The 27,668-nt window shown below is 40.5% G+C and overlaps 1 protein-coding gene across 1 annotated transcript; it reads right to left on the bottom strand.

The window, feature by feature from the left end:
* Positions 1-3,708: 3,708 nt before the first annotated feature.
* On the bottom strand, positions 3,709-27,668 carry TMEM47 (transmembrane protein 47). The gene is made up of 3 exons (XM_027887830.1): positions 27,140-27,668; positions 13,695-13,835; positions 3,709-7,492 (listed from the first exon to the last, which is right to left on the bottom strand). Exons 1-3 carry the CDS (start codon positions 27,363-27,365, stop codon positions 7,314-7,316), a joined length of 546 nt encoding a protein of 181 aa, XP_027743631.1. The 5' UTR covers positions 27,366-27,668; the 3' UTR covers positions 3,709-7,313.

Below are 27,668 nucleotides of genomic sequence, written 5' to 3'. Positions count from 1 at the left end.
TGTACCCCACCGTACTGCTATGATTTATCTCAGTTACAGCTACTTTCATATTCACACCAAGACACAGCTGTCTGCATCTCATCTTGATCTGTGGCAGGACTGAGGAGCATCCCAAATGCCTCTGTGCCCTGCCCAGCTTCAGTGCCATTGCACAGTGGCCCACATCTGCCTTCAGGACAGGGTTTAGTTATGATGCACAGTACAATACAGAGAGATACTCAGAAGGTGCATAGTGACCAAAGGCACCTACAAGGGTAAAAGCATCACTGGAAGTGGACATTCAGTGGGAATGAGCTCAGGGTTTGGGCTCACAAAAGCCTCCAACGTTGCTTTGCAGTCCAGCATCTCTCGGGGAATTGAAACAGTACAGATCATTTATGTGTCCTGTGGTATTAATCACCCTTGAAGCTTGGCCCTGGGAATGTTTCTTCTGCAAGCAGGAAGGTCATTTACTTCTCCCAGGTGTCTCTCACCTTGACCTGAGACAGTGGGCTCCCTGTTTAATGTTCACTTGTATTGTCCCTCTGTCCATTTTACTCTGAACTCCAAAGCCTTATCCATGTCAAGCATGCTTGGTTGATCGCAGGGAAGGGCAGTCTCCTTTCAGTAGAGGATTAGATCCCCTCCAAAGTGCAAAAGGTAAGCAGGCAACTCCTCTCCCTGCTGCCCTGTTGTACAGGCTCTCCAGAGTGACATAAAATACATGGTACTAAAACAGTAACCATGGTAAGATACACAAACCAGTTCAGCTGCCTGTCCCAGCGCTCACACTCCAGGTTTTTAAATCATGTCGCTACTCAGCATCTGTGACAGGAAGGTGCTGAATTATTACATTTGCTCTCATAGGAGAGAGGGTGAGGAGGCTGCAAGGCAGAGAATCTGCAGTGCAGGCAGGAACCAAACCCAGCTCAGATACCACTCCTGAGACATGGAAGTAACCATTCCTTTTGTCCTGGGTTGTGCTGCTTCCACCAAGATGAGCCCACCGCAAACGTGTCCACCAGTCTAACTCTTTCCATTTAGATATTTTCTTGTAGTGGCAGGCCTAATACATCCATTCATTTATCAAATCTTATAACTCACTAATGTCAGGACACATCTGAAGTGCTGTGTCCAGTTCTGGGCTCCTCAGGACAAGAAGGACGTGGTCCATTGGAGGGTGACAAAGATTATTAAGGGACTGGAGCATCTCTCTTACGAGGAAAGGCTGAGGGAGTTGGGCCTGTTCAGCCTTGAGAAGAGACAACTGAGAGGTCATATAGAAGTATTTGAAGGGGGAGTGTCAGAGGATGGACCAGGCTCTGCTCAGTGGTGCCAAGCAACAGGACAAGAGGCAATGGGCAGCAAGTGATGCCCAGGAAGTTCCATCTGAACATGAGGAAGAACTTCTTTGCTGTGCAGTGACCGAGCACTGGAACAGATTGCCCAGAGAGGGTGTGAAGTCTCCCTCACTGGAGATATTCCAGAGCCATCCAGATGCAATCGTGTGAGGAATGTGCTCTGGGATGACCCTGCTTAAGCAGGGAGTTTGGACCAGATGACCCACTGTGGTCCTTTCCAACCTGACCCATTCTGTGATTCTGTGTAATTCTGAAATAGTACGATATGGGTCTGAAAAAAAAAAAAAAAACCAACCAAAGAAAATGGAGTGAAAAAGGAAAGCAGGAGCAAAATAAGCAATAGCTTTTGTGATTGTTATTGTAGTTCAGTACTTAGTTGAATACTGGTATTTCACTCACTTTCAATGTATATATCCCTCACAGAAATGCCGAAGTTTCAATATACCAATCAAACCAGTCACTCTAAGAGTGGGCAGTGGCCTACTGGATTGTAGAACCCATTGGTTTATTGTGGGGGAATTATGTACAAAACATGCTCTTCATGAGACACTGAACTAATGTTGTTCACCTAGTTCTCTGCATCCAGTGGTTCTCCTCACAAATCAAAGAACTTGGTGTAAGTATTAACTGAACAAAAAAAAAATCACAAATCTCAGCCTTTCTGTAGGTTGCAGTGCTTGTTGCATCAAATTCCAGACAAACACTCAGCTTTCTGGATGCCTGGAAGATTTAAAGTCCTCTTCAAACCTATTGTCTGATAGAAAAGCCCACTGCTTTCCGCGAAGAGAGTGCCAAGAAGTCTCTAAAACAACAGAAAGGTACAGAAAAAAGCAACTCCCTCTCCACAGACAAACCCCCCAAAATATCAACAAGACTTTGTAAAGTCCCAAAAAGTCTTACTTTGGCTATGTTTGCCCAAGTTTTGTATGCTGGAGTTTTCATCATCACTTGCAGACCACTTGCAGACCCAGTGCTCTGTGCCTTGTTCCTGTTTAACCTGCATTTCAGTAGGAACAAACTTGGGCTTGTACACCATCTTTCACACATTTTCCTCTTGCTTACAACATGCCATGCATCCAGAAACGCTTCATCTGGTTCAGCAGCAGAGTGCAGACCTACTTGTGTGGTGGATACCAAGCACATTGTGAGATGCCAAGATTGCTGAGACATCTTTGGTGCACTGAGGGTTTGCCAGGGCTCGTCTGGCCAGTGCTCCTATCATTCTGTGTGTTTGGATAGACAAGGTTTGAGCAAGGCACCCTCACCCTATGCTTCGTTCCTTCCCTTGAAGCCAGTGGGCCCCTCTGACTTTATGCCAACTGCAGGAACACAGATGACCTAAAATCTGGGCATTAAGGCAAGGTCAAACCCTTGGGTGTTGTACACTCTAAAGCCAAAACTACAAGAATTTAATGCAGATGCCAAGAAATAAGCCTTCCATCACCTCCAGCTTGCTCCCTCACTTTCAGTGACTGTGGATTCATAGTTCCCTATGAATGTCCTCCCTCAATGCACTTACATTTCAAAAGAAAACAAAGCTTCAGACACCTCCCATCCTTATCCACCCCCATGATGCTTGCTTCCTGCTCTGAATTCCTTTTCCATCACTTGATTTCCACTCTGTGTACCCCACCCTTGTTCCTGTATTCGCTCAGCACTTGCTCACTGCATCAGTCTACTGAAGCCAACCAAGGATTTTGCTTCCCCTTCTCCTATTGCTTTCTGCTGGCAGCCTCAGGCTGCTGCCTGCCTACTTCAGAGGTATCCAGCCATGCAGGCGATGACAGTGCATCAGTAGAAAAAACACAGTATCCTGTCTTTAGTATTTTAAACATGCTTTTCCATTTTTGTAACATCACATTTCAGATTCAAAAATAGCACCTTTTTTTTTTTTTCAGGATGAGAAGTAGCCCAGCTTGCAGAATCGAAATAGAAAAAATGTATTAATTATTGGAAATGTGAAAAAGAAACCTGTATAAAATTAATAAAGTCCCCCACTGGAACAAGGTGCTCAGTATAGAGGTCCATTTCAACACATGGTCTTGGTTTTTACATTAAAAACATTATGGGTTTCTGTTGTTACAATACTTACATTTTTGTAAAGGTAGAGTGGGCTCTGTGACACCCAGAAACCTGCCCTGTGCTACTGCTTTATGGCCAGGTGAGATGCAGGATCTTGCCAATGAAACCCCTCCATCTCTCCCTCTCTTCCCCCTGTGTATTTTGATAAGACTTCTTTAGCATGGAAAAACTGAATACCAGGCATATTCATTAGTCTAAGTAGACTGCTCCTTCTCAGCCTGCCCAACAGGAAACCACACCATTAGCTGCATACATCTACTCAGAGCAAAACAGGCACATTTTGTTAGTGTAACAATTTTTTTTTTTTATTTCAGTTACTTTTTCACATAAAACTTTATGTAAGCTACAAAAATCATGAAATGTAGAAATGGTAATAAAACTGCAAACTTAAAAGTTTAGATAAAAAAACATCCATCTTTCCCTGCTAACAATGACCATTTAAAACGAACCATATTGTGATGGATTCATTTAATAAACATACCGTACACTTCTCAAAAATAAATAAAGAACAACATCAGAAAAACCAATACTGTCAACAACATGAAGCATTTAGTAATTTTTTTTTCCTTGAAAGACATAAATGAAATTTCTAGGCACAGTTTTAGGCATTATAGAGGACACAGAGGCAATAGGTTAGTGTGCACTGCGCTGTACAAAAATACAGTCTGAATAAATTACATTGCTAGCCATAAGATTAGACTTCACTTACCAATCAGTTCATTGCATGTTTAATAATATACAGTTACATGCTAATCCATATATATCATTTATATTTCAAACACATAGGTCTCTCTATATTTGTTTTTTAAATTTACAAAAGCTAAATGAAGTTGTGCAAGAAATCCAGAAGAGGTGCTAGGTATTTGTCAGCACCGGACGGAATACTTTAAGCTTAAAAAATACAAATAACTAGCCCTGCTTGCAACTTTGCTATATATATATTTATTCATATATTTTTGGAAGAAAAAAAAACCGGATTTGTTGTGGGAAAGAATCATTATGCCAGTGAGATAAAGTCCAACAACTGAAATAATGGTGACATGACACAAGCACAACACACAAAATTATTAATTTGTCATACGTACACTCAAGACACAGATTTGCATCTCTTCGTGGCTAAAAAAAAAAATCAGAATAAAGTTGTATTTCCTTTTAGTTCAGTGCTGAGAAACAGAATGCTTGCCAAAATTTGCAATGGTAAAGGGGAAAAAAAAAGACACTGCAGTAGCAAACCTAAGCTAAACATAGGTACCTATGTCCACTTACTAGACACCCAAACACAAAGGGCCTGAGGAGTTTGAGAGGTGTGTCCTGATTGCATCATCTTCAAGAGGAAGAGCAGATGTTGAAACTGAAAATCAAACTTCTTACTCAAATAAGAATAAAGAACTTTGTCTTTAGGCATTCATGTTTGTAAACTGCTTTGCCTGAACACCTTTCCCATTGACAGACGGTGACTTGCAGAGCACATGCCGTTCATTTGCATTCGCCTTAGGCCTCACAGTCGCTTTCAATCAAACTCTACATAAAGAAAAATAACCTGATAAATTATTGGATAAGATATGGGTTCAGCATTGTACCTTCTTGTCAGCATAGACCGAGTGCCACTCACTGTCAGCACCAAAACACTATCCCCACGTCTTCTCACAGTGGGCTTCTCTACGCTAACCTAATTCCCACGCCAAACTACAATGTTCTCCATGCTGCTAAATAAAAGCAGAACTACACAGCTGTTCAGAAAGATACAGAGTTAACTACATACTGAATATCTGCCTTAAGTCAGTCTCAGGAAAAAAAAAGCAGAGTTACAAACGCTCTCTGGTGCCTGTGAAACAACTGGACATAATTTTTCCTCCCATTCTTTCTGTTCTCCAGGCATTGCCACACAATCCCTTCCATGTCAAGCTATCAATTTGCTCCATCTAATCTAATTAATCACCACTGGTCCTGCAAAGACTGCTGATATGGAATATGCTGCCACGGTAGTAAAGGATTGAACTCCAGAGAGCCCCAGAGTTTTATAAACCTTCTTCGTACGTCAGCAATACTCGCCCAACAAACCTCCTAAAGGCAGCCCTGTGGTCCCACGGTCGCTGCAGAATCTCAGCGCCCTGGAAATGATGGCACAGCATGAACACTATTGATGTGATCTTAACATCCAGTAATCCAGGAGTCTTTTCCGTGGAACCAGCAAAACCATTTGTGCAGAGGTGGATGTGCAGCCCCAGCATATCTGCTTGTGCAGAGGTCCACATAGAATATATTTTAATTTTCTCCATTAAAAAAAATAGTTATTTCTGAAGATTACAATTGTATAAAAATATGCTCATAATTAATTGAAAATATCCAAATAATCAAATTGTAAACAAAAATAAAAGTGATGCAGATTAAATACATGTGAAAGTTCTCCCTAATTTATCTTCGGTTTCATTTCATGAGTACAGTCTCTGGATGTTTTAAGTGGGAAACATACTAAGCAAGAAATAATTGGATGTACATAATCATCAGACAGTCCATTATAAATTCAGCTTTTAAAAACAAGAGATTACCTCCTGAAGTGCTTATGTTTTCATATGGACATGATGGGGTCTCAGCTGTACTCTTGATGATTTGAGACATTCACAACCTAACTAGATTTTTAAAAAATGGCAGTTTTTTCATTTGCAACAGGCTTAGAAAAGAATTTTTAGTAAGTATTATATTACAAATGGAATAGCAAGTAGTTTTTTTGTCCAGTTCTACCTTAACTTGATGTGAACTTTTAAGCATTTCCCATAACACAGAGTCTGTACAAGGGCATACACAGAAGACAAACCATTTTATGTTTATTTTGTAACACCAACCAAAATTGGGGGTACCAATCCAAGACTTTCAAGAATGTGTACAAAGTTAGTATTTTAACCACTGCATCACAGCTCATATTATAATTTTAAGACAAATTGTCTCTCTCCCTCTGCATAAATATCTGCATTATATATATTCATTTATACTAACAAATACCTTTCAAAAATATAACTGAACTTGTTCCATATGCATTCTTTTCATCACGATGTTTGGAAGTTAACCGGTTGCTTAGGACAACTGCAATTCATTCATACATTTCAGATGCCTGAGGGACAGATCCGATCTTTTCCTACTCCCCCTTACCTCCACCCCTCCAGCAAAATACTCAAGAGCTGAGACAACTTCCAACTACACAGTCAGAAGTACATGTCTCTGGTTTGGACTTCCTTCAACAATCTGCTACAGCTGGCACGGTGATGTCAATTACCGATTCATGAAATCCTGTGCAGGTTGGGGGCTTGTTTGGGTTTTTCTTTTTTTTTATTATTCTCCCAGAAGACTGTTGAATGCAGATATTAGACAAGTCATTAACCAGTTACATTCACTTCCCTCAACACAGTCACTTGCAAACTAATTCCTTAAGAGTGCTTTTGAGCAAGTAACAAGGGGCAAACACAGCCTATTGTACAAGATGCCACTGCCTGCTTATCAGTCCTCTGAATCCTCTATGATACAGGGAAACTTCTAAATTGAGCCTATACCAGCTGCTCCCCTGAAGGCAATGGCAGATGCTGGCATTGCATTCTCATTCCAACTAGTTTTCTCACAATGATCGCTGTGTCACGTAGATCCTTTTGCTTGTTGTCAGGAAAAATGAAGCTTACATATCAGCAGCTCGCAGCATCTGCCTATGTAAGATCAGTAATCCTAGTGTTTGCAGTTCTTTTAAATGGTTGTAAAAGCTGGTTACAGTGTTCACACCCAAAAGGTAAAGGCTATTTTATCAACAGAGCAGACTGGTGCTCCACGAGTGTTCTAAAAAAACTGTGAGCTAGAAAAGATGGGGTAATCCTTTTTTTTTTTAATTTTTCTTTTCATTAAATGATTCTAGTAATAGTCTTCATAGTTCTTAGGGTTCAGGCAATAAAGAATGGCACCCCCAAACGAAAATATAGTTGCACCCCATGCCAGGCCATAGCCCCAGTTGAATTCATGGTATATTTTCAAGCTGACCGTTTCAATGAACTTGATCGGGTAAAGGACTAAGCTGCAGACCTGGAGAACAACTGTAAGAGAAAAAACAATACAAATGTCAGAAGCAGCCTTAATTCGTTTTCCTAAAACAAGGAAAACATCACATATCTGAATTAACACATAAAATGCTCCTGGGGAGTTTTTAGCTTGAAAGTACTGTTCTTTTTGAATCACCTTCCTTTCACTCACAGGCAACAGGAGCAGCTCTTCCCTATTCCCTCATTGATGAACAAATGTTACTGCCATGGTATAATGACAATCCTTCAAATGTCCACAAAATAAACAGCAAAAGGAATATTTCCTGTATTCCTTTCTCTCTATTTTAGTATGCAGTCATTATTCTTTCCATAATAGCAAAACTTGTTCTATTGCCATCATAAATAAGTCAAAACGAGATGCAAGAATAAACAAATATTAAGAAATATAGCTGAGAAACAAATAATTTACTTTGCCTAGAAATAATTCAGTGTCATAGGTGATACATATTTACGCACAGTAGACATTCAGTGAATTACATATTTCATATGCATTACTGTAGAGTATAATCAGAATTGAGGACACTGTCACACAGAATACCAAGGAATCTATAAAGTTTAATCAGTCACTAAACTTCAAACTGGCAAAACATTGCCTTATAGTACGAATTTTGGGGGTGGGTCATCACAAATGTTTTGCCATGAAAAAAAAAAATAACATAGATAAAATCCAAGGCAATAAAAAACCTTCAAAATCATTAGTTCCTATAGCACTGTCCCTGCGGCCAGATCTGCTGCAGAAGGAGAATTCAGCAAAGCTGAATGCACACGTTTGCAGGGGAATTCAGCAAAGCTGTTAATTATTGTGCTACATTAAAAAAACCCACACATAGTAACCCGAAAAATACAAATATGAGGGACCTCAATTTTCACAAGATGTTCAATGGGCATCCATTTTCTTTTAAATTCAGGCTCACTGTTAACAGAATATTGAGACAACAGTTTACAAGGTGAGTAGGTGAAACTCACACTTGTTCTGAAGAAAAAGCTGTATGATGTAGTGATTCTTCAGGCCTCTTGTTCTGCCACCCACAAAAGACCAAACATTACAGGCATGGATAAATCATCTCTTTTACCCCTCAGATACATGATATGTCCCATCACAATGCTCCCTTCCATTTTTTTAACAGCAGCAATTTTAAAGACTTCAGCACATGACCATCCCTGCAAACCACTCCAGGCCCTGTCTACAGCCAGGCTGGACACAAACACACAACTAAGCATGTGCTTAAAGTATTTGCAGACCTGAGACATGCTCTGATGACAGGTCAGCGGTATAATGCCATAATAACTACTTTCTTTACATTTCCTGGATCATTTTTTACAGTTTATTAGGTGTTGTAAGAGGAACAGATGCAATTTGAGAAGTGTTACAAAGCCAGCACCGATATAAAATTCCAGTGGATAAAAGGGAGGAAGACTTCTTTGGACCATAGAAGCCCTTCTGCAATTACACTGAGAAAGTACAGGAAAATAAAATAGCAGTAATTGTATTCTCCCACTGCTTGAACACTTTGCACACTCAAAATCTGTCATTTGCCTTTTCACTACCACACGCATTTTCAGTGATGTCAAACTGTCCCCCTTCATTAGCCCTGGAGACTAAAGCTCACCTGTCCTGTGGACAGGACTGGTGTGGGGAGATGATTTCCCATGTTCATTAGACCCTCTTTAACACATCATGAAACATGCATTGCAAATTCCAGCTCTCAGCACCTTAGCCTACAGACTAATCTTTGGACTCTTTCTTGAGACTGACAATCTGAATAATGTTTGCTTAGTGGATTTTCTGATGGGGATACCAAAATCCACAGGATTTTTTTTTTTTATTCTACAGTTATTGAAGTGTTACTTTATGTTATTCCATTTTAATATAATTTTTTTGGTCTGTCAGTTAACAAAATACTGTGCAACACTGGAGAAACTTTGGCAGGATACACTAGAGGAAGCACCTACTCTTATGAAAAGATTATGCATTGCAATTCTGTATAATGACAGCATCATTATACCTCAAAGCACCTCAACATATGCTCAGCTTTCAACACATCTTTAAGACCATTCAAAGTCAATAAAGATTTCCAAAGATGTATGGAAATAAACGACTTTTTTTAGAGACTTTCTGAACTAGGGATGCAGAATCTCTGCTGAGTCAACACAGAAACTGCTCCGTCTGTGTCTGTGTCAAGTGCAACTCTCCATCTTTCCCAGTGTAACATATGAAGCATGCTTAACTTCCATCTACAGATTGGACTTGTCAAAACACAACAAAAAAGTGATTCTCTTGGGAGAGGAACATGCTGCTAAAGCAGCAACACTCACAAAAGTGGTTTTTGACATTTTTATAGTTCCTTCTTTTGCTACTACTGGTCCAGCTACACAATTTCAAAACTCGAAGGAAATGCTGGCAGCAACTGGGTGGTGGGAACAGCCACACTGCAGAGCACTGACATCACTTTGCACTAATTTTGCCTTCTGTCATTGTTTTTCCCTGAAGAGCAGGAAGGGAGCTGTGTAAGCGAGAAACAACAGGCAGTGAAGTTATGAGAAATGGCCAGTATGACCCAAAAAGATGTTGAAACCAATGCCTGCAACTACTGATCTGTTCCTAATAAATTTAAAGGAACTCCATGTTATGTTGGCCTGCTTTAGGGAAGTGTGTACTAACTCTTTTCAGAAGCACTAGTCTTCTTCCGTAGAAACAATGAGTTGCAAAGGAAATCTTAAAAATCTGCTACTCAAATACCATTCAAAAAAGACTAATTGTCTCAAACTTGATTGCTCACTTCAAATGTGGGCCCATTTTTATGACTAGCACTATGATGATTGCAATATGGGAACAGGAATACAAGTTTTATTCCATTTACATGAAATATAAGCAATTATATGTTCTCACTGCACTAAACATGCAGAAGTCATAACACGTGCTTTAAAACTAGGAGAATATAATTTCAGTCGTCTTTTCTTTCCTTGTTCAAATGTCTGACTATAACACTTTTGATTTCATACCCCGCCACACACACACACTTATGGTGAGGCTTTCTAATTGATCTGCAATTAAGAAAATGGTGGTTCTGGCCATTAAGTTCTGTACTTCTGTTCTCAACACCTTTCTTCCCATTCTTCCTGATAACTTCATATGAGTAAAGCACTTCTTTAATAACCAATAGGTGTTACACTTTCAAAGATTACCAGTAAATGAAGCTGCAACGGTGACAGAAAAAAAAAAAATAAAATCTTTAGTACCAGACAACCTGGCAATAATGAAAATGGACAAAAATCTCCATTTCAGAGATTCTGGATGGACATCAGCAAAGAAAAAAATATCATAAGGAGGGTAGTATGGGCCAAGGAGACCATGCTTGGAAAGGTTGTGGAATCTTCATGCTTGAGTTTCTTCAAAACTGGTCCAGACAATTCTGTCAGTGTTAAGTGACTGTTCCGCCTCAACAAGGAGATTGGACTACATGACCTACAGTGTATCTTCCCTAATACTGTTCCTTTGATACTATGACTCTTTTTGCTGCCCTGTAGCAACTTGCACTACATCCTACTGAAGTCAATCCTTCTCTTTCAGACCATTCCAAAAACTTCTCAAAATCAAATTCTGTCTTCAAATCTGTCTGCAACTTTTTCTAGCTTCACTGTAAAATTTGACAAACAAACTTTTAGTCTATCTTCCACATCATTATGAAGACAGGTAATATCACAGAACTCTGGATTCAGTCAAGTCGGACTGTGCTCTGACTCTGTCAGAATGAAAAGCTATGTCCTCTAAATATTCTCCAAATATTACCTGCCACCATTTTTTATTGCTCTCTCACCTGTAATACTTTTCCTTGACACAGCTTGCATATAAAACCATCTTGTGAAATGTGTTAAAAGCTTACTAACCTCAACAGGTTATTCTCCCAAATATTGCTACTTTTGTTAAGCAACAGAAGGCTAATATATTTTTTTTTCTTTTATGGATTTTCAGTAAGTAGACTTTCTCTTCCTGCCCCAAAATTAAGATTCAGTTAGCACTTAGTTATCTGGTAAGTGTGTCAGGAAACTCCTATACTGACATGTTTGTGAGGTGGTGCTTTGAGGATGCAGTTTTCAGAGCCAGTTTGGTTCACAAGCACTAAGATATCCCAGCAAGTACACAAGCTAGTGATTTCTACTAGACCAAAAAGCTGTCTAAGACAAGGTGGCTCCATGCAAGAACATCTTTTCTGTGCACTCCACATTTTACCATTACCTGAGGTATTCCTGTTCCTCTCACCATTAAAGAACATACTGCCAGTTCTGTGAAAATACATTCACAACTGTTCATTACTGGCTGGTTTATTCCACAGTATCTAGGTTAAATTTTTTTTTTGTTCCTTTGCTTTCTCATCTGTCCAGTCCTGGTCAGTCAATCTTCTCCCTCACCTACAGAGTTGCTAACTGAAATCTGAAACTGAGGGGAGAAAAAAAAAAAAAAGAAATCAAAACTTGAAGGAAAAAAATATCCTGGAGCCAACCAACTGTTTGGACTCCAAAGCACCTGGAAACCACTTTTCCACTTTGTCCTTTCTTCCACTCAGAGATATTTTCTACCTGACACCCACACAGATCATTCAACGTCTCTGGGCAACTCATACTAAGCAATTTTTCCAGAGGCAGCTGGTAGACTCCTAACCAGAGTCATACAGAATATTTGGGCTAAACAACCAATATATTTTCCTCCTAGGTGCAAGCAAGCACTAAACCCCCTCTACCACCAACTTCTTGTAATAAAGACTAGAAGTAGTTTTACGCAGAGAAGAACAGATTAAACTTTAAGACAAATAGTAGAATTTGAGGAAATCTTGTCTTAGGGAAAGTTGTTTCTTTTTTTTTAGTACAAACTTAACTACATACTAAATGAGCAAGATGGCAAGATAGGCAGTGTATGGCTGAATAATTACCAAGTTACTCCACAATGTTATGAGAAATAAAGTCAAACTCCAAATAAGAAACCCCTACAGAAATTGAATAATCCCATTTCCTTCAAAGATAACTGCCCAGCATGCTTTACAATCTCAGAATTAACACTAAATTTTAAAACAATGGGACCAGTTCTATGATCATTCAACCAAACCAAAGTGACACGCAGAAAAAAACAGACGACTTCCACCATGGGAATCTAATTCAAGGTTGCTTTCATTTCCTGAAAGGAAATGTAATGTACAAATATCTCTTCAGCACATAAAAGTGCATTTTGAAGGATTCTGCAGCTCCATCAAGGTAATGTTAACACCAGGGGGCAGCAGGAGCCTTCCCGGGAGCTCTGCTTCATCCCAAACACCCCGCGGTTCTGTGCTCTTATCTTTTCACATCCTTGTAAGTGCCTTTTTTTAATACATCCCCAAGACTAGGTTCTGTCATCCTCTTCATTATGGGCTATCAGAAGGGGCTTAAGCTGCTGGCTCCAATGCAGATACGAATGACAGGATGAAGGCAGACCATGCTTGGTGAGTCTCAGGAGAATCTGAAACATCCTTGCTGATGAAGCCCCAGAACAGCAAAATGTAGAAAAGGAGATGATTTGATATTGTAATTGTACCTCACTGGACCAGTCTTAGAGAAAATTCAGATTCACAGGTCTCCCTTAAGATTTTGTGACAGTTTACATAAACTGTTCCATTTTTCTGTTTTTTAAACCAAGCAGGGACTACAATGTGACAGCTTGTTAAATTAATAACTAAGTAAGCAAGATGACACTATGAAATTAATTCCTTGTGGCGCAGGGGCATATATAAACACCTTGCAAGACAATCCTATTTTGAGCTTCCAGGGTTCACCTTTGGGCATTAATTTCCCTGTTATAAAACTGTAAAAGGAAAAACATCAGGATAAAAGTGGTTTTGTGTGAAGAATAAAAACGGGGACACCAAACAGAATGAAGTCACAGATTAAAAAGGGTATTTTGAGATTTATCCTCTGTAGTTTCCCCTGCTGCATGTAATTCACAATACAATAAATACAATGCAAATAAATAATTGTTTATGAACTAATAATAGTTCAACTGCAAAAATGATTTATGCTCTGCAGAACCCATAACCTGAAAAACCTCACCAGAGTTAACACAGAAGTAAACCAAACATCTCTGAATTAGTATGCAGAACAAGGCATGTCTTCCTTCACAAAAGAGAAGCTGTTCTCATGAAACCTTTTTAGTGGTGCCAGTGCTTACCTGCAGCAAAGAGCATGACTGCAACCGGTCTGTAGAACCGCCTCCGAGATCCCACGCAGATAGAGATTAACCCGACCAGGAAAGCTATGAGAATAATGGCAGCACCACCCAACAGCAAAGCCAGAGTAGCTATCTGCCAGTCTAGGGGAAAAAAGAAAGAGAAAGGAAAAGAAAAAATATAATTTCAGTAACCCAGACCTGACAGAAACAGCAAAATATGAGGAACATAGAGGTTGCATCAAGGCTCAGGCAAATACACAGCTGTGCCTTGAATTTCTTTTCCCCTCATTAGTGAATCACCTTTATAAAACACATGTAACTCGGAAGCAAAGTGCCACAACCTCCCACGCTCACTCAAAGCTTAGTTGGCCTCACTGGGATTTTGTCTTGAGTAAAACTGAATAATTTGGTCCCCTGGCTCTTATCCAATTTAGAATGAGAAAGCGAGGCTGGATCAGGATTAGCTAGTGTGTGTTAGCTGACCTTCAGTCTGTCGTAACTTTGTCACAACAGAGAGTGAAAGTCAAACCTCTGCTTGAGCTGATTAGGATGACATAGCAAGGGAAATGCATGGAGCCTCACCACACACACCTGTCACTTGGAAAGCACCAAGGCCACTTAATATGAACAACAAAACTGAGGTAAAGGAAGGAGACACTCAAAGGAATTTTTAAATAAATCAACACATAAAAAGAGCTGGAACGCAAGCCTTTATAAAGGTAGTAACAATCATCAGCTGCAGACCCAGTCAAATCTGAAGTCCATTTTAAAATGTCAGTTATCATCAAGTGTCACTTATTCCCCCAAAAGCAACTTCTGCATTTGGCCCAGCACATTTTTTGGTTATTCTCATACATTATGGATGCAGTTATAAACAACATTCTTGCAGTCTTAAATCACGTAAACCAAAATCCATTTGTAACCTGATGGCCATGATTGGTCTATACAACATCCAAGATAAAACTTAAGAGCTTCTGTGGGATTTTAGAAAGGCATGGGCTTTGTGCTGTCTCTTTTTTTGGAGAAGAATATCTTAAGACCTTGCCTCTCTCCAGTAACAGGCATCAAGAGAAAGAATCAGATCATTACTTACTACTTATCACTACTATTTACCAGTTCAAGGAAGATGACATAAAATCAGCTTGTGGGAAAAGGACCTATGGATCCTATGCATCTCGTTACTTTGAAAATACTAGCATTCATGTGATACCCAGGATAAAATGTCCAAATGCATTATATATTTAAAAAAAACCTCCCGATTAATTATTTCCAAAATAAATTTAGAGATCTTAAGGTTACTAAAATAACAACAAAAATGAACATTCTCCTTTGGAATAGAGTAGAAAGCACTGTTTCAAAAAACAATGCATGCAGTTTCAAGATGAATCTAATCTGCTGAAGATACTGACAGTGAAGTTGTGGAGTTTGGGAATGGAATACTGGCAGTTATCACCAAAAAGCCTTCATACATTATATGAAGAAGGACGAAAGCGATTGAAAGAAGAAAGTAAATATAAGAGCTTGAAAGAAAGTGATTTAAAATGTGTGTTTGTGCAAGTACACACATTTATTTTCATTCTTTTCAGAAATCCAGGCATGCTGTATACTAATACTTTAATTATTAAGTACTCAACCTTTCAAGCTATTTTACTCCTTTTCTTACTGGACTAAAACCCAAGGCTGGGAACAATCTCTCATTCTCCTACTGTCAGCATGCAATCTCTAATGTCAGTTTTCTTATGTGTCCCACTGCTATACTATTATTATTGGGATGAAAACATGATTTTAGAACTGGATAGAGATGTTATGGAGAGTGGTTTTTAATGCTGACATTATCCTTCAGAAACACCAAATGGTTACTGTACTGATGATTTAGAAAGGGTTCTTCCAATATCAGAGTGCATTACAAATATAAAATACAGAAATAAATAAACAGAACTGACCACCTTGGAACAATATGAAAGAAATTCTTGCACTAGAAAACTACACAGATACAAAGACTAGACACATAAATCCATGTTGCACCAAAGTTAAAAGGCATACAAAATTGATGAAATAAATCAAAGTGCCAGATGGGAAAACTCAGAAACTAAGATTTTTGAAAGCCATTACAAATAAAAAAATAATAAATGTTATCTTTGCATTGATCAGATGCCAAAGTCTAATGCAAAGGGAAGGTGTGCAACACTGGAGTAGCAGCTAAATGGAAAACACATTGAGTACCCTATTACTTTCCAAAACCACACTGGCCAGATCATCAAACAACTGAAAATAACCTAGGCAAAGATGATATAAGCATGGGGCTAAAATATAGTTTGACTTCCAGGACAGATAGACATATATGGATTTTATAAAGGTTAAAAAATGAACAAGCCACCTTACTATGGTACTGATGTGGGAGGTAGAAGGACAAATGAGTGTTGGAAGACACCTACACTGCTAACTAAAAAAGAAATTACTTGGATAAACAAAATTAATTTCTTGAGTAAGGCAACCTACACAGTGATGCTGACAGCAGCACAAAACCAAGGCTTTTACTGTTTCACACTAACAGCTGAGGATCAGGTAGCGAATGTTGTGTTCTGTTGTGTCTGAACTTGCTAATTTATTTTAGCTCCTCCCTTCAGAGGAGCATACAACACCACCAGCCTTCGCCTTGAGCTGCAGGTGAGTGGGACTTTGGTTGAAGAACATCGTGAAGGTCAGACATTAGTGCACAAAGAATACAGGACTAAACTTTTCTATATTGCTACCTGTTTAAAACTCCTTGTTATCTTGGAAAAATCTTAACTTCCAGTTCTGAAAGCCATTTGATCTGGTGACAAAATAAAGCCTATGCTGGATTAAGGAAATAAACTCTTCTGCATGGGTCTTCTACTTGACAGCAATTTTTTTTTTTTTTGACAAAAAATCCAGACCTTTGGACTTTACACAAAATAAAAGAAACATCCAAAGAAAATCGAATCACTACCTCTGAAGGCAGAACACCCTCTAAGTCTGATAGCTTCAACAGTATAACAACATACAGCAAACACAGTTTTCTACAATAAAAATCCGTAGTGTTCCTCAGACTATCCAAGAGTGATTTATAACACACAGCACCAAAATGGGATCAGCAGACTGCTCTGTTACATAGTGTTACTGGTACACAGAACATAAACATCCTAAGTCTACTTTAGAGTATCCAAAATATGCTTCTATCATTTCTAGGAATGCACCAGTCTTGCAAATAAGTTACTATATTCAGTTCAGGAGCCTCAGCAGTTCAGTGAGACTGCATGTTCTCACTGTGATAGAAACATGCATAAACATGAGCGAAATAGGACCTGAGAAATGATAATTATTAGTTTTCTATATTCAACACATAACATGGTTACTCTTTAAGAGTGCACATCAGTATTTTTCACTGTACATTGCTAGTGTTCTACACTACACATCTATCTCAGAAAAATATTAGGAACATTTTAGTCACACATATGTAAACAAACTTTTAAAAAATTCTCATAGTCATGCCTCACTTAAGTTGCTTTGTTGGTTTAGACTGTAAAGTCTACAGAATGCATAACTTCAGATTTTTTTTAGTGTTCCATCTTATTAGCAATACTTTAGGAATTACACTGATAATACCACCTATCCCATCTGAACAACTAGAATAAAGACATTTTTGTTAAGTAACTCCAGAGATGTCTTAAGAAAAGCCTCACTTAATGTATACTATTTTTAGGCCTGCAAATCCCTAAGAAGCATCACAACCATGAGAAATATATACTGCGGTTCTGACAGTGATGACACAGTTTGCATATTTGTAGTTATAAAAATCTGCCTCTTAGTTTAGGGATGTGGGTTTCAATATTTGGAAATATATATATAAATATGAACCTAGGTACCTAACACATATTTCCAAAACACATATGGTGTTCATTAAAATTACCATCTTCAGTTAAAACCAAAAAACTCCAAAAACTGAAACAATACCATCATGGTTTGGGGGCTAATTCCTCGTACATCAGTCAGTTCAGTGCCTTTTTGTAAGGACAGCTTGGTCTCCTTTCTCTTTGGAAACTCTGCCTGTTTCTCAGTGATACAGAAGCCCAGTGTCAACTGCACATTGAAATGTTTGACTCTCCTGCCTTCTTTCCCTCAAAAGAAATGACCTAAGGCTTTAAGCTGTACAGTAATTTTTAATTAAGAAGAGCTCTATTTGCTCTATTTCTTGGACAAAATACTTCCATACTAGGATAAAATCAGGAAAAGTCATAAAAGGAGGAGAAAACTCATCAAAGCTCTGAATTTTTTTTTTAGTAATTAATTCCTTTTTTAATATGAGAAAGAGCAATGCAAAAAGCTAACATTGTCACAGATGTCCTGTTTGCAGCAAGGTACCCCAAAATTAAATATTTTATCTGCATGGTATTCTACCACAGTGGGCATAGAAATATAGTGTGGAATATGTAAAACATTTGTGTATAGGGCTTTTTCAGATAGTGCAAGTGAGCTGAATTAAATTCTTAAGAAACAATCAAATATTCCTTTCTTTCATACAGTGGCTCTCCACTAAGTCTCCTCCTCACAGAGGCTGAAGTAAGAAAATACATGCAGATGTTACATGATGAAGGCAATGGCTGACCTTTTAGCACCAAGCAAAACCTTGGCAGGGAACAAAATGCAACATTCAGGGAAGTTTCTCTGATTCATTGCAAAGCTTCTACTTTTCACATACCTGCCCTCAGCCAATAAATAGTCTTAGAAGTTGTAATATAGCATTTAATATATAATGAATATATAATATATAATGAATTTGAAAGAATGTGTCAAGCTGAGAAAGCTAAGCCACCCACACATAAGACATTAAATATAACCCACCCAATATCATAACAATCAACTTAGATAAAGAAGATGGCTAGAGATATTCCTAATTTCTTCATATTCAAACTTAGTCATCGAATAGCCAACAGAAGCTTAAAAAGTCCAGTGATTACATAAAAGCATAAAGGTAAATCTAGTTTCTAAATGTGCAGTGCACAACCAGTAAGATTTCCTCTCTCTTCAGCACAATCAGATGCACAAACTTGGGTGGAAGGGGAAGCTCCAGGGAATTTGGTGGAAATGTTGAGGTAAAATAAGAACTTTCAGTGGCCATTAAGTTCTCACATCAAATTACTCCACAGAGAAGTCAGACCTTTGGAGTCTCACCTGAGCCATAATTATGGCTTTTAAGGAGATTGTCAGATGACTTCAGCTGTGGATGAAAGGGATATTGGCTAAAGCTGGGAACCCCAGTGTCCTTAAGTTACTTGGTCCATATTCCTCTCCTCTTGCATGGCCAGCACTGCAAGAAGTGTCTTTTGAGACTTTGTAGCATACACTTCTGCACACTGCAGAGAGATGCACTTTCTGGCAAGATCCATACCAATCCTCCATAAGATGCTCTAGCCACAGTTTCTACAATGGAGCCTTGTACAAAAATCACATTAAGTAAGTATTTTCTGCTTGTTGTCAATTAGTATAGTATGCTTACTACTGCTGGCTGCTGCACAGACATACTCTGCCTTTTACATTTTTTTTATTTTATTTTATAGATAAAGGTTTTTCTAAAGTATGAAAATTACTTGTGCATGTGGATACTCAGACACTTAAAAAGCATTACCAGAGCTATGGGAGATAGCCAGCTGTGGATGAATGCATCATTTCCTTAAGACAGAACTCAAATACTTCACACCAAGGCTTTCTTCTAAAAGACATAAATTTGAACACATAAAATACCTATATGAGGTCACAAACATGTTAAAAATAAGCTTTTTGAAGACATGTCATTTTCTGCTGTTTCAAGAGGAAATTTACTTATGCTATTCCCTAAGTCTTCATCCACACATAACACATGGGACAAAGCCCTCAAGAACCCAAGTCTCACACAACACCCAAGGGCTTAACGGGAAGACTTTCCTACAGCTCTAAATCACCAGGACGTTGACAACACCCAAAGAGAAATGTAAGCATTTTATTCCGGGTGCCAAAATCCCTAAGTGTCTCCTAAGGATAATTCAGAGGCACCACATAAGGCATCAGTCATTTTCCATTTACTGTATAAGAAGCTCGCAGGATGATTTAGTGTTCCTGATGCCGAGTAGAGAGTCACTTAGAATCAGTCAAAGAAAAAGAGAACAAGTACAGAGACATCCAAAAAAGTGGGGCAGACCCAGATACACCTCTGTCTTAGAGAGATGTAGAACGCTACAACGATGGCAGCTGACCAGTGAAAGAGGAAAGGCAGACACCTCCTTGGCTGCCACGTACCAGGGGCTACAGAGCTTCTCAGAAGCTGCAAGGTCTTTGCTTTCCATCTCTAGCTTGGACTCAAACCTCTGCTCCCATTTCCCAGAGGGATTTCTTAACTGCTAGGGTAGATTGTAACTACTCTCCTCTTCTCATCTGTCTGCTAGACCCAAGCTGGAAAAAGATGAACATGAGATTTATAAGGTCCATGAACAAATAGACGTGAGGGAACCCAAATCTGAGTCTTGCTTTCAAGTGCCTCTTACTTAACTGGTCGCTTCCCACATTGTGCAGCTGTTTATTCACCTTTCCACTGAGGTACAATACTGAGCACTACTGTAAGGCAGCCCAGACTCAGGGCTCTCTCACCTTTGAGGGGAAAAGTCCTCAGCAGCCACCTACAGAGCTGCATCCCTCTCCCTTGGGCTCCTCCTATTGCTTTCCTCTTCTCCACAGCAAGGTAACTGTGATGAGGGGGGGAAGAGGCTGACTCTTTTCCAGGCAAGATAACAGGCTACTAGCAGGATGCTCCGGGCAGTAGGTGCTCTGCCAACTACCCTCCTCAGCCTGGGAAGGGCATGCTTGATAGTTTGAGGGAATAATGAGGTAGCCGCTACGCAGACTCTGCTCAACTTTCAATGGAAAGCAGAGTCCCCCCTGCCATCCACCCAAAGATGGTACTGAGAGTGCAGGGGACAGTTTTCCTCCCAAAGGAGACAACACCACACAAAGCAGAAATGGTTCATTTCTCAGGATGGTCCCTACATCATCTCCGTGTAAAACACAGACTGCATTAACCTGTCTGATGTCCCCATCTCAGCTGCTGTGTTCATCAGACTACACATGGCCCTGAGACAGCAGCACTCAAAACTTTCTGTGTGCTTCAGCACTGCCCCAAGTTTTATCTCCCCTCTCTACAGGGGATCAGACTGTACAGCAAAAGCAATAAAGATATGGTAAGCAACTTTACTGCTGTGTAAAAGAGACAGATTTTGCAAGACAACAAAATGGTCTAGTGCCTAGGGGGTTACAGATGCATGAGCAGTTTGAAACATAGCAGGTGCTTGCTCATCTGCCCACGGACACACATTTCTCTTGAAGAGTAAAGCTTGCATTCCTTATTTATACAAAATACATACACTCTGCAGAGGGGTGGGGTGGGTTGTACATCTGCTCTGAGCTCTGGCCTGCCTTTATTTCCAAAATCATGGAGTAAAATCATTAAAATGCAGCACAACTTCAAGCAAAGAATTAAGTGGTGCCATTATATAGATCTTTATTTTATTATTTAAAAAGCAATATGCATTGTATATCACTTTTGCCAACAAAGGTCTTCAAGCCAAGCACAGCATTACAGAAAATCATGTAATCTATAATTCATTCACAGAATAGTACAGCATGAACTTAGGCCTTTTCTCCACTGGATATATGGCATTCTTCTGAGATTAGCTTGCTACTATTTAATTATTGGCTATTCATTCATTCATTCTATAAAAATAATTAATTAATAATTATTAATTAATAAATAATAATTAATTCATTCTATAAAAATAATTTTAAAAATCCCAAACAACTACACACACCCACAACTCCAAGAACTTCACAAAAACCTGGAAATCTTAAATTTATGTCATTAGGAAAGAAGAGTGGGAGATGTGTTATACAAGCTTTTCATGAAAAGCCCAGCTTTTCCGACCTCTTCTGAATATGCTACTACTTTTTAGCAATCTGAAGTAGTGTGCTTCGCAACTGAACATGAATGTAATTATTTTCCACAGTTACTAGTGTTCCTTAAGCAAACTGGCAATCCTCTGCAATTTTCAAAACTCATTCCATTTTACCTTAAGAAAAATAATTAGCATTTAAAAGAGTTTCAGGAGTACTTCTCATCAAAACAATGGCCTTTATACTACAGAACTGGAATAAGTGAAACACAAAGAAATACAGCTGGATGAACTTTACCCCTCCTCCTGCTTGTTACCTTGAATCTTACGTGGTCCACTTGGGCCACAAATTAGTAACAGAGGCAAGATCACTCTATGCAGTTCTAAATATAAAAATCTCATCAAATATTAAAACTACTTGTATTATCCCTAACAGAAGGAACATCTTATTTAATAAATCTTGACACAGTGGGATACATTACTGATTTTAAAACTGCAATGAACAACAGCAGTAACAATAAATTACAATAAAATAAATTACAGCTACAAGTCATCTCTTTTTTTTTTAAGAGTATTATCACTGATAAGGTGTTCGGTGCTCTTCACCTGATAAGATAAACTCACACAAACCTAATGTATTACACATAGATGTTCTAACCACATCTCATCTGGTTGGAGAAGAGAGGCTGAAGTGGTGGCCTCCATCGTACTAAAAGGTCCAGGCTGCTGAGCAGGAGTGACAGATCTGCTGCACCCACAGAGCATGGCCTTGGGAAGTCTAAGGCTAAAATAACTGATTTGTAGAAGAGAGAGCATATCTTAGAATAGTCTATCAAGGGCTATTGTGAGGGGTAGTTAACCAATTCAAGGCATTCTGCACAGGTTGAAGAAGCCAAGTAGACATCAGGCATAAAGAGAGTATCAGCCATCATAGAATCACAGAATAATTTAGGTTGGGAAGGATCTCTGGAAGTCATCTAGTTGAGCTTCCCATGGAAAACAGGGCCAATCTCCAACTCAGACTCAACTTCAAAGTTAGGTCAGCTTAAGCAGTCTTAGAGCCTGAGTTTGAAGTAGTATGGCTTTTGATTTTATATCCACCTTCAGATACGGTATTGGGGATGATTATTAGAGTAATACACAAAATTACAGACTACATTTTTCAAAACCAGAAGCAATGTTTTATTCATTCCTCCTTACATTGTATGAGCCACTTTTTTCAGGTTAGTAAAATTACATTAGCTCTTCTTATTTTATTTTAAAACAAACTACCAGCCTCGCTGAGCTTTTTACAAATACATGTCAACATCAAATCTGAGCAATGATCCAGATCTTCTAATGAGGAAGCTGCTTTTGAGCTAGCAATTTCCCCTTGGAACAACTCCTTAAATTCCAAACAAAGAGATACCATCCAAGACTATTCAGGCATGTCAATTCAGATATCTGCACCTAATGTATAATTAAGGTTAAGTCCCTTGAAGTGCTACCGAATGAACAGCTTCTGATGCTATTTTTATTTTAAGAACAAATTAGAACAAAATTACAACTAGACTCAAGTTGTTTACTGCACTGTGCTATAAGCTAAGCTTACCTTCATGGTTTGTTCATCACAAAGTTTAAACGCATTCAGAGACGCTGTTGCATTGTATTTCCCTAAGAACGTTTTGTCTTTCAAAAACTCATGGACAGTTCTAAAAGAGCACAATATTCTTAAAGAAAACTGAACGTTGCATAAGGAAATGCATGGGTTGTAAAGTAACAAAGCCATATACTCCCACATTCACCAGAGTGAATACAGTTAATCAGTACAAAACCATTCAAATGTATTTTTATATGTGCTGTTTCCACAATAAACCAAAATGCTGCAAAGGAGCTGCTGTTTTCTATGAATAGCATATAAATGTATTGAAGTCAAAATACACAGTGTTTACCTGCAGATCAGATTCTATGGAGACATTTATTTCTTCCACATCATATTTGTGTATCTTTGATTTAAAGAGCTATATTGGCTCTAGTCTATTGCACAAATTCAAATTTACTGTTACTAATTCTGCAGGAAGAAGACAAGTACCTGTATATGTAGAGACACACCAGGCAGTTGTAAATGGGATGCATTCAATTTTAATGCTGTGAAAGACAAATGTTCCTAAATAACTCTTGATAAATCTGTAAATGAACCATCATGAATTAGATATAATGCATTTCAAATAAGGTCTAAAAAAAAAAAATTTGTTGAAAGACACACAAGTTTAATATAGAGCTGATCTAAAGACAACTTATAAATTAGCCAAGTTAAGCTTTAATCATAGAAAATAGTTTTATGCCCAGACAGTTGGTGACACTTTACAGCTTTACAGTTGCATTTCTGGATCTCAACATTTTATCAGAAAGCTTTCCACACTGGCAACTTTGTTAGTTTTTCAGCTCCTGAAGCTGCTGTTAGTGGAAATTTTCAGAATTTCTTCTAGGGAAGAGGAAGACAAGGGTTATGCAAGAATACCTTTCCAGCTCCTGCAGTTACAAGAAAAAAAAAAAAATTCTTGCAAGTTATAAAAAAAGCCATCTGAACAGTGAAAGAATGAACATGAGAACACATACTCCAAAGGAAGCTCAAGGAAAAATGAGGGATTATTTCCAGCTATAACAGCCAATGCAATCATGCTCTGTACATTTCCTTCTGCTCTCCACTACCAAGTTGCCCTTTTGACAGCAGTCAGGGGTCCTACATCTAATTACAACAGAAGTTTTTAATTAAACCTCGAATATGCTTTAACAGCTTCTAGCAGGAGCTTGCCCTTGATGATGCCACTTGAGGTGCTCTCCTTCAAGGGATGATGAAGTAAATCTCTTAAAACCATGGGTGAAGATGCCTTTTTTCCTGTGTGTATTACTGCTTTTCACAGCTAGCTAGCTGCAAAGCTGCCTGCACTAGTATCAAACTAAAAGAGCTTTTCCCTGCGGGAGCTCTCCACTATCTCCAAAATACACTGCTTGCTAGATTCTCAGTGTAGGAGGAAAGTGCACTTAAAATATAAAGGCAAGCACACAAAATGGGTCTCAAATGTGAGCCCAAAATACAACTTGGTGAACTTGGTGGGAGCCCTCCTATTGACTTTAATGGCATTGCAACACACTAGCATAAGGCAAAGGGAGAACGGTGCAGTTTCTCATATTTCAGGTCTGCAGAATGCAGCATTGTGTGCCAAACATGAGGAAAGCGAAGGGTTTATTCCAGTCACCTCAAGTAAAACAATCATTCACTTCTTCACCAGTAGCTTGTGAAACCTGCCTCCACTAGACTGGAAAGTATCTGAGGAAAATGGGTAAAGCTCATTGAAGGAGCTTGAATAAAACTGGACAGGCAAGAATCTGTGCACACGATAGTAGAAATCACCAGGAAAGGACAGATTTTCAACACGTAGTACCAACAAAACTACATTTCATTCCTATCCATCCTCACCCATTCATCTTCCACGTTCCCACAGACAGACAGGTGACCAACAGAGGAACACGAGAGATTAGTGTCCTTTCATGCTGTTCCATAAGCTGTCCTGCTTTTCTTAACGTCCCACTTTTGTGTGTATGTGTGTGTACACACGCATGCGTGACAGGGAAATGGATCGAGGGGGGAGCCCAACCAAGTGTGTGCGGAGTCGGGGTGGGGAGGGGGGATTTGAAGCAGGTTCTCATTCAAGCCATCTGAAAAGTCTTTCTGCAATCAAGGGGATACTATTTCAGGAGACAGGGAGAAGGGGCAAAGGATTCACGTTGCTAAGGAGACACGTAGAAGCTGACATTCCTACATAAATTTCCATTTATACCAGGGGAGAAAAAGAAAGCACTCCAAACTTTGTGTAGATACCCTGGTAACTGACTGAAACCGACATTTCTTTACAATACATCTCAGTGTTACGTGATTTAAAACAAAATCCCAAGCAACATTCAAACCCTCAAATATTACTGCACACGACAGGAAAAAAAAAAAAAAAGGCAAAAAGCCCAGCAGTAAAGGAACCTGTGCAATTCCTACTCAAGCAAAAAACTCCCAGAACCTGTACTCAGACTTCAGAAAAGAGAAGAAAACAGAACACATCTAGAATATAGTCAGTCCCTTGTTTTCGTTCCCAAGACAAATATCTTGTCCCTGCACGATTCACCCAACCAGAGAGCACTGCGATCCAAATGGATGATTTAGCAATGCAAGCGTGTGTGTGTGGAGGACAGGGATGGGGATGAAAACGACGTAGGGGGAGGCTGGCTGCATTTGTCACTGTTTCTGCTGGGGCTCCAGAAGTTGCTATCAGGCATAAAGTAAATAAAACTACCCATGAAAACCAAAACAATCACCGTACTACAAAAGAATTTACTGAAAAATATTCAACAGGCAGCTTGTTTTTATAATTCACAACCTGTTTTTGAAGTACTCCAAGCAATAGTGAAACGACATGGAAAAAAATAACAAGCTATGATCAAAGAACTAGAAAGGTGAAGAGGGAATGAGCATCAAGAAATCACAACGGGGAGTGTGGCATGAAGGCAAAGGCGCATGAAAGATGATGGGAAGATCAGTACCTGCTAGAGAAAGACACACACAGGCACACCCGGGTTGATGTAGAGAGTCAGAGCCCAGGCGTCTCCACTCTGGACAAACAACCAGTTTTGGTTTAGGAAGCCCCAACTTTCCAAGACCAGTGACTTCAGGGGATGGGGGCGGAGGGGAATTACAAGATACTCGATCCCAAACAGCTTCTCACTGTATAGGAAAGCCGCCACACGGAAAAAAATAAGCAAAACTAGTCCAAACTCGGGATCTTTTGTGACAACACCAAGGCAGATTCGGAACCGTCCATCCCTTTCGCTCACAGAAGCCAGCCTCGCATCTCTCCTGCCCTCTCGCATGCAGAGGGACGAGCTGAGCGCGGCGCTCCCCCTCCAGCACACGCCGCTCGCAGGGACCACCGCCCCCGCCGCCGCCCCAGCCCGCGGACGGCGAGATGCGGGCTCGGGGTGCGCAGCCTGGGGAGGGCAAGCGGGCAGGCAGGGAGGAGGAGGATGGGGACGGACGAAGAGGCTCGGGAAGGGGAGGGGTGCGGAGAGCGGGAGGACAAAGGTACTGGTGACTTTTCCCGGCGTGGGGAGCAAGGGCAGCAGCGGGCGAGGCGGAGAACCAGCAGGAGCAGCGAGGGTGGCGGGGCAGGTCCGCGGGCACTGCTCCGATCCGGGGAGGGGGGTGGCTGACGCCGGGAAGGGGCTGCGATACAGTCCCGAAGGAGACAAGGGTGAATGAGAGGCGGCTTGGGGGATGCTGGAGGGGCAGCCAGGGCAGCTGGAAGCGGAGTAATTCTCAGTGCCCGGGAAGCGGGAGGCGGCCGAGGAGGGGGGAAAGGCAGAAAGGACCGAAGGAGGGCCGGGGCCAGGCAGAGAGAGGGTAGCAGCGCGGCCGGGGCGCCGAGGGTAGCGAAGGGGGGCCAGGGGTACCCAGGGGGATCCAGGGCAGCCTTATCTCACCGCTGTGCAGCGTCGACTCGCAGAGCCAGCTGTCCAAGTTGCCGGGCTTGCGGCAGGACTCCCAGAGGGACAGGTAGTACTGGTGGTCCGCCGTCACCCAGGCGGGGCTCAGCACGGCTCCCAGGTCCAGGCACAGCGCCAGAAAGATGCACACCAGCCCCACCAGCTTCAGCGGGGTTAGCACCGAGACGCGCACCTCCTCCATGCCGCTGCCGGCCGAAGCCATGGGGGCCCAGGGGAAACGAGGAGGAGGAGGAGGTGGACGCGCTGCCGCCGGCCCCGAGGGGAACAGGAGCGAGAGCCCAGCTCCGCGCAGAAGGGGCGGGCGGAGGGAGAGGCAGCGAGACCAGCGCTGACTAACGGCGGGGAGAGGCTCTCGCAGGCGGCGGGCAGGGCAGCGCCGCTCCCTCCCTCCCTGCGCTCCCGCCCCGGTGTATCAGGTGCAGCAGCTCCCCCAGTCCGTCCAGCGCCGCCCGACCCGGCCCGGCCCGGCCCAACGCGCTCCTCCCCCTGCCCGCCCCTGCCGGGG

The sequence above is a fragment of the Empidonax traillii genome, unplaced genomic scaffold (genome assembly GCF_003031625.1).
Source record: "Empidonax traillii isolate 1590-97213 ecotype Southwest subspecies unplaced genomic scaffold, ASM303162v1 scaffold1:size7828297, whole genome shotgun sequence".
Taxonomy (NCBI): Eukaryota; Metazoa; Chordata; class Aves; order Passeriformes; family Tyrannidae; genus Empidonax; species Empidonax traillii.
This window is presented reverse-complemented; position numbering and strand designations above follow the sequence as displayed.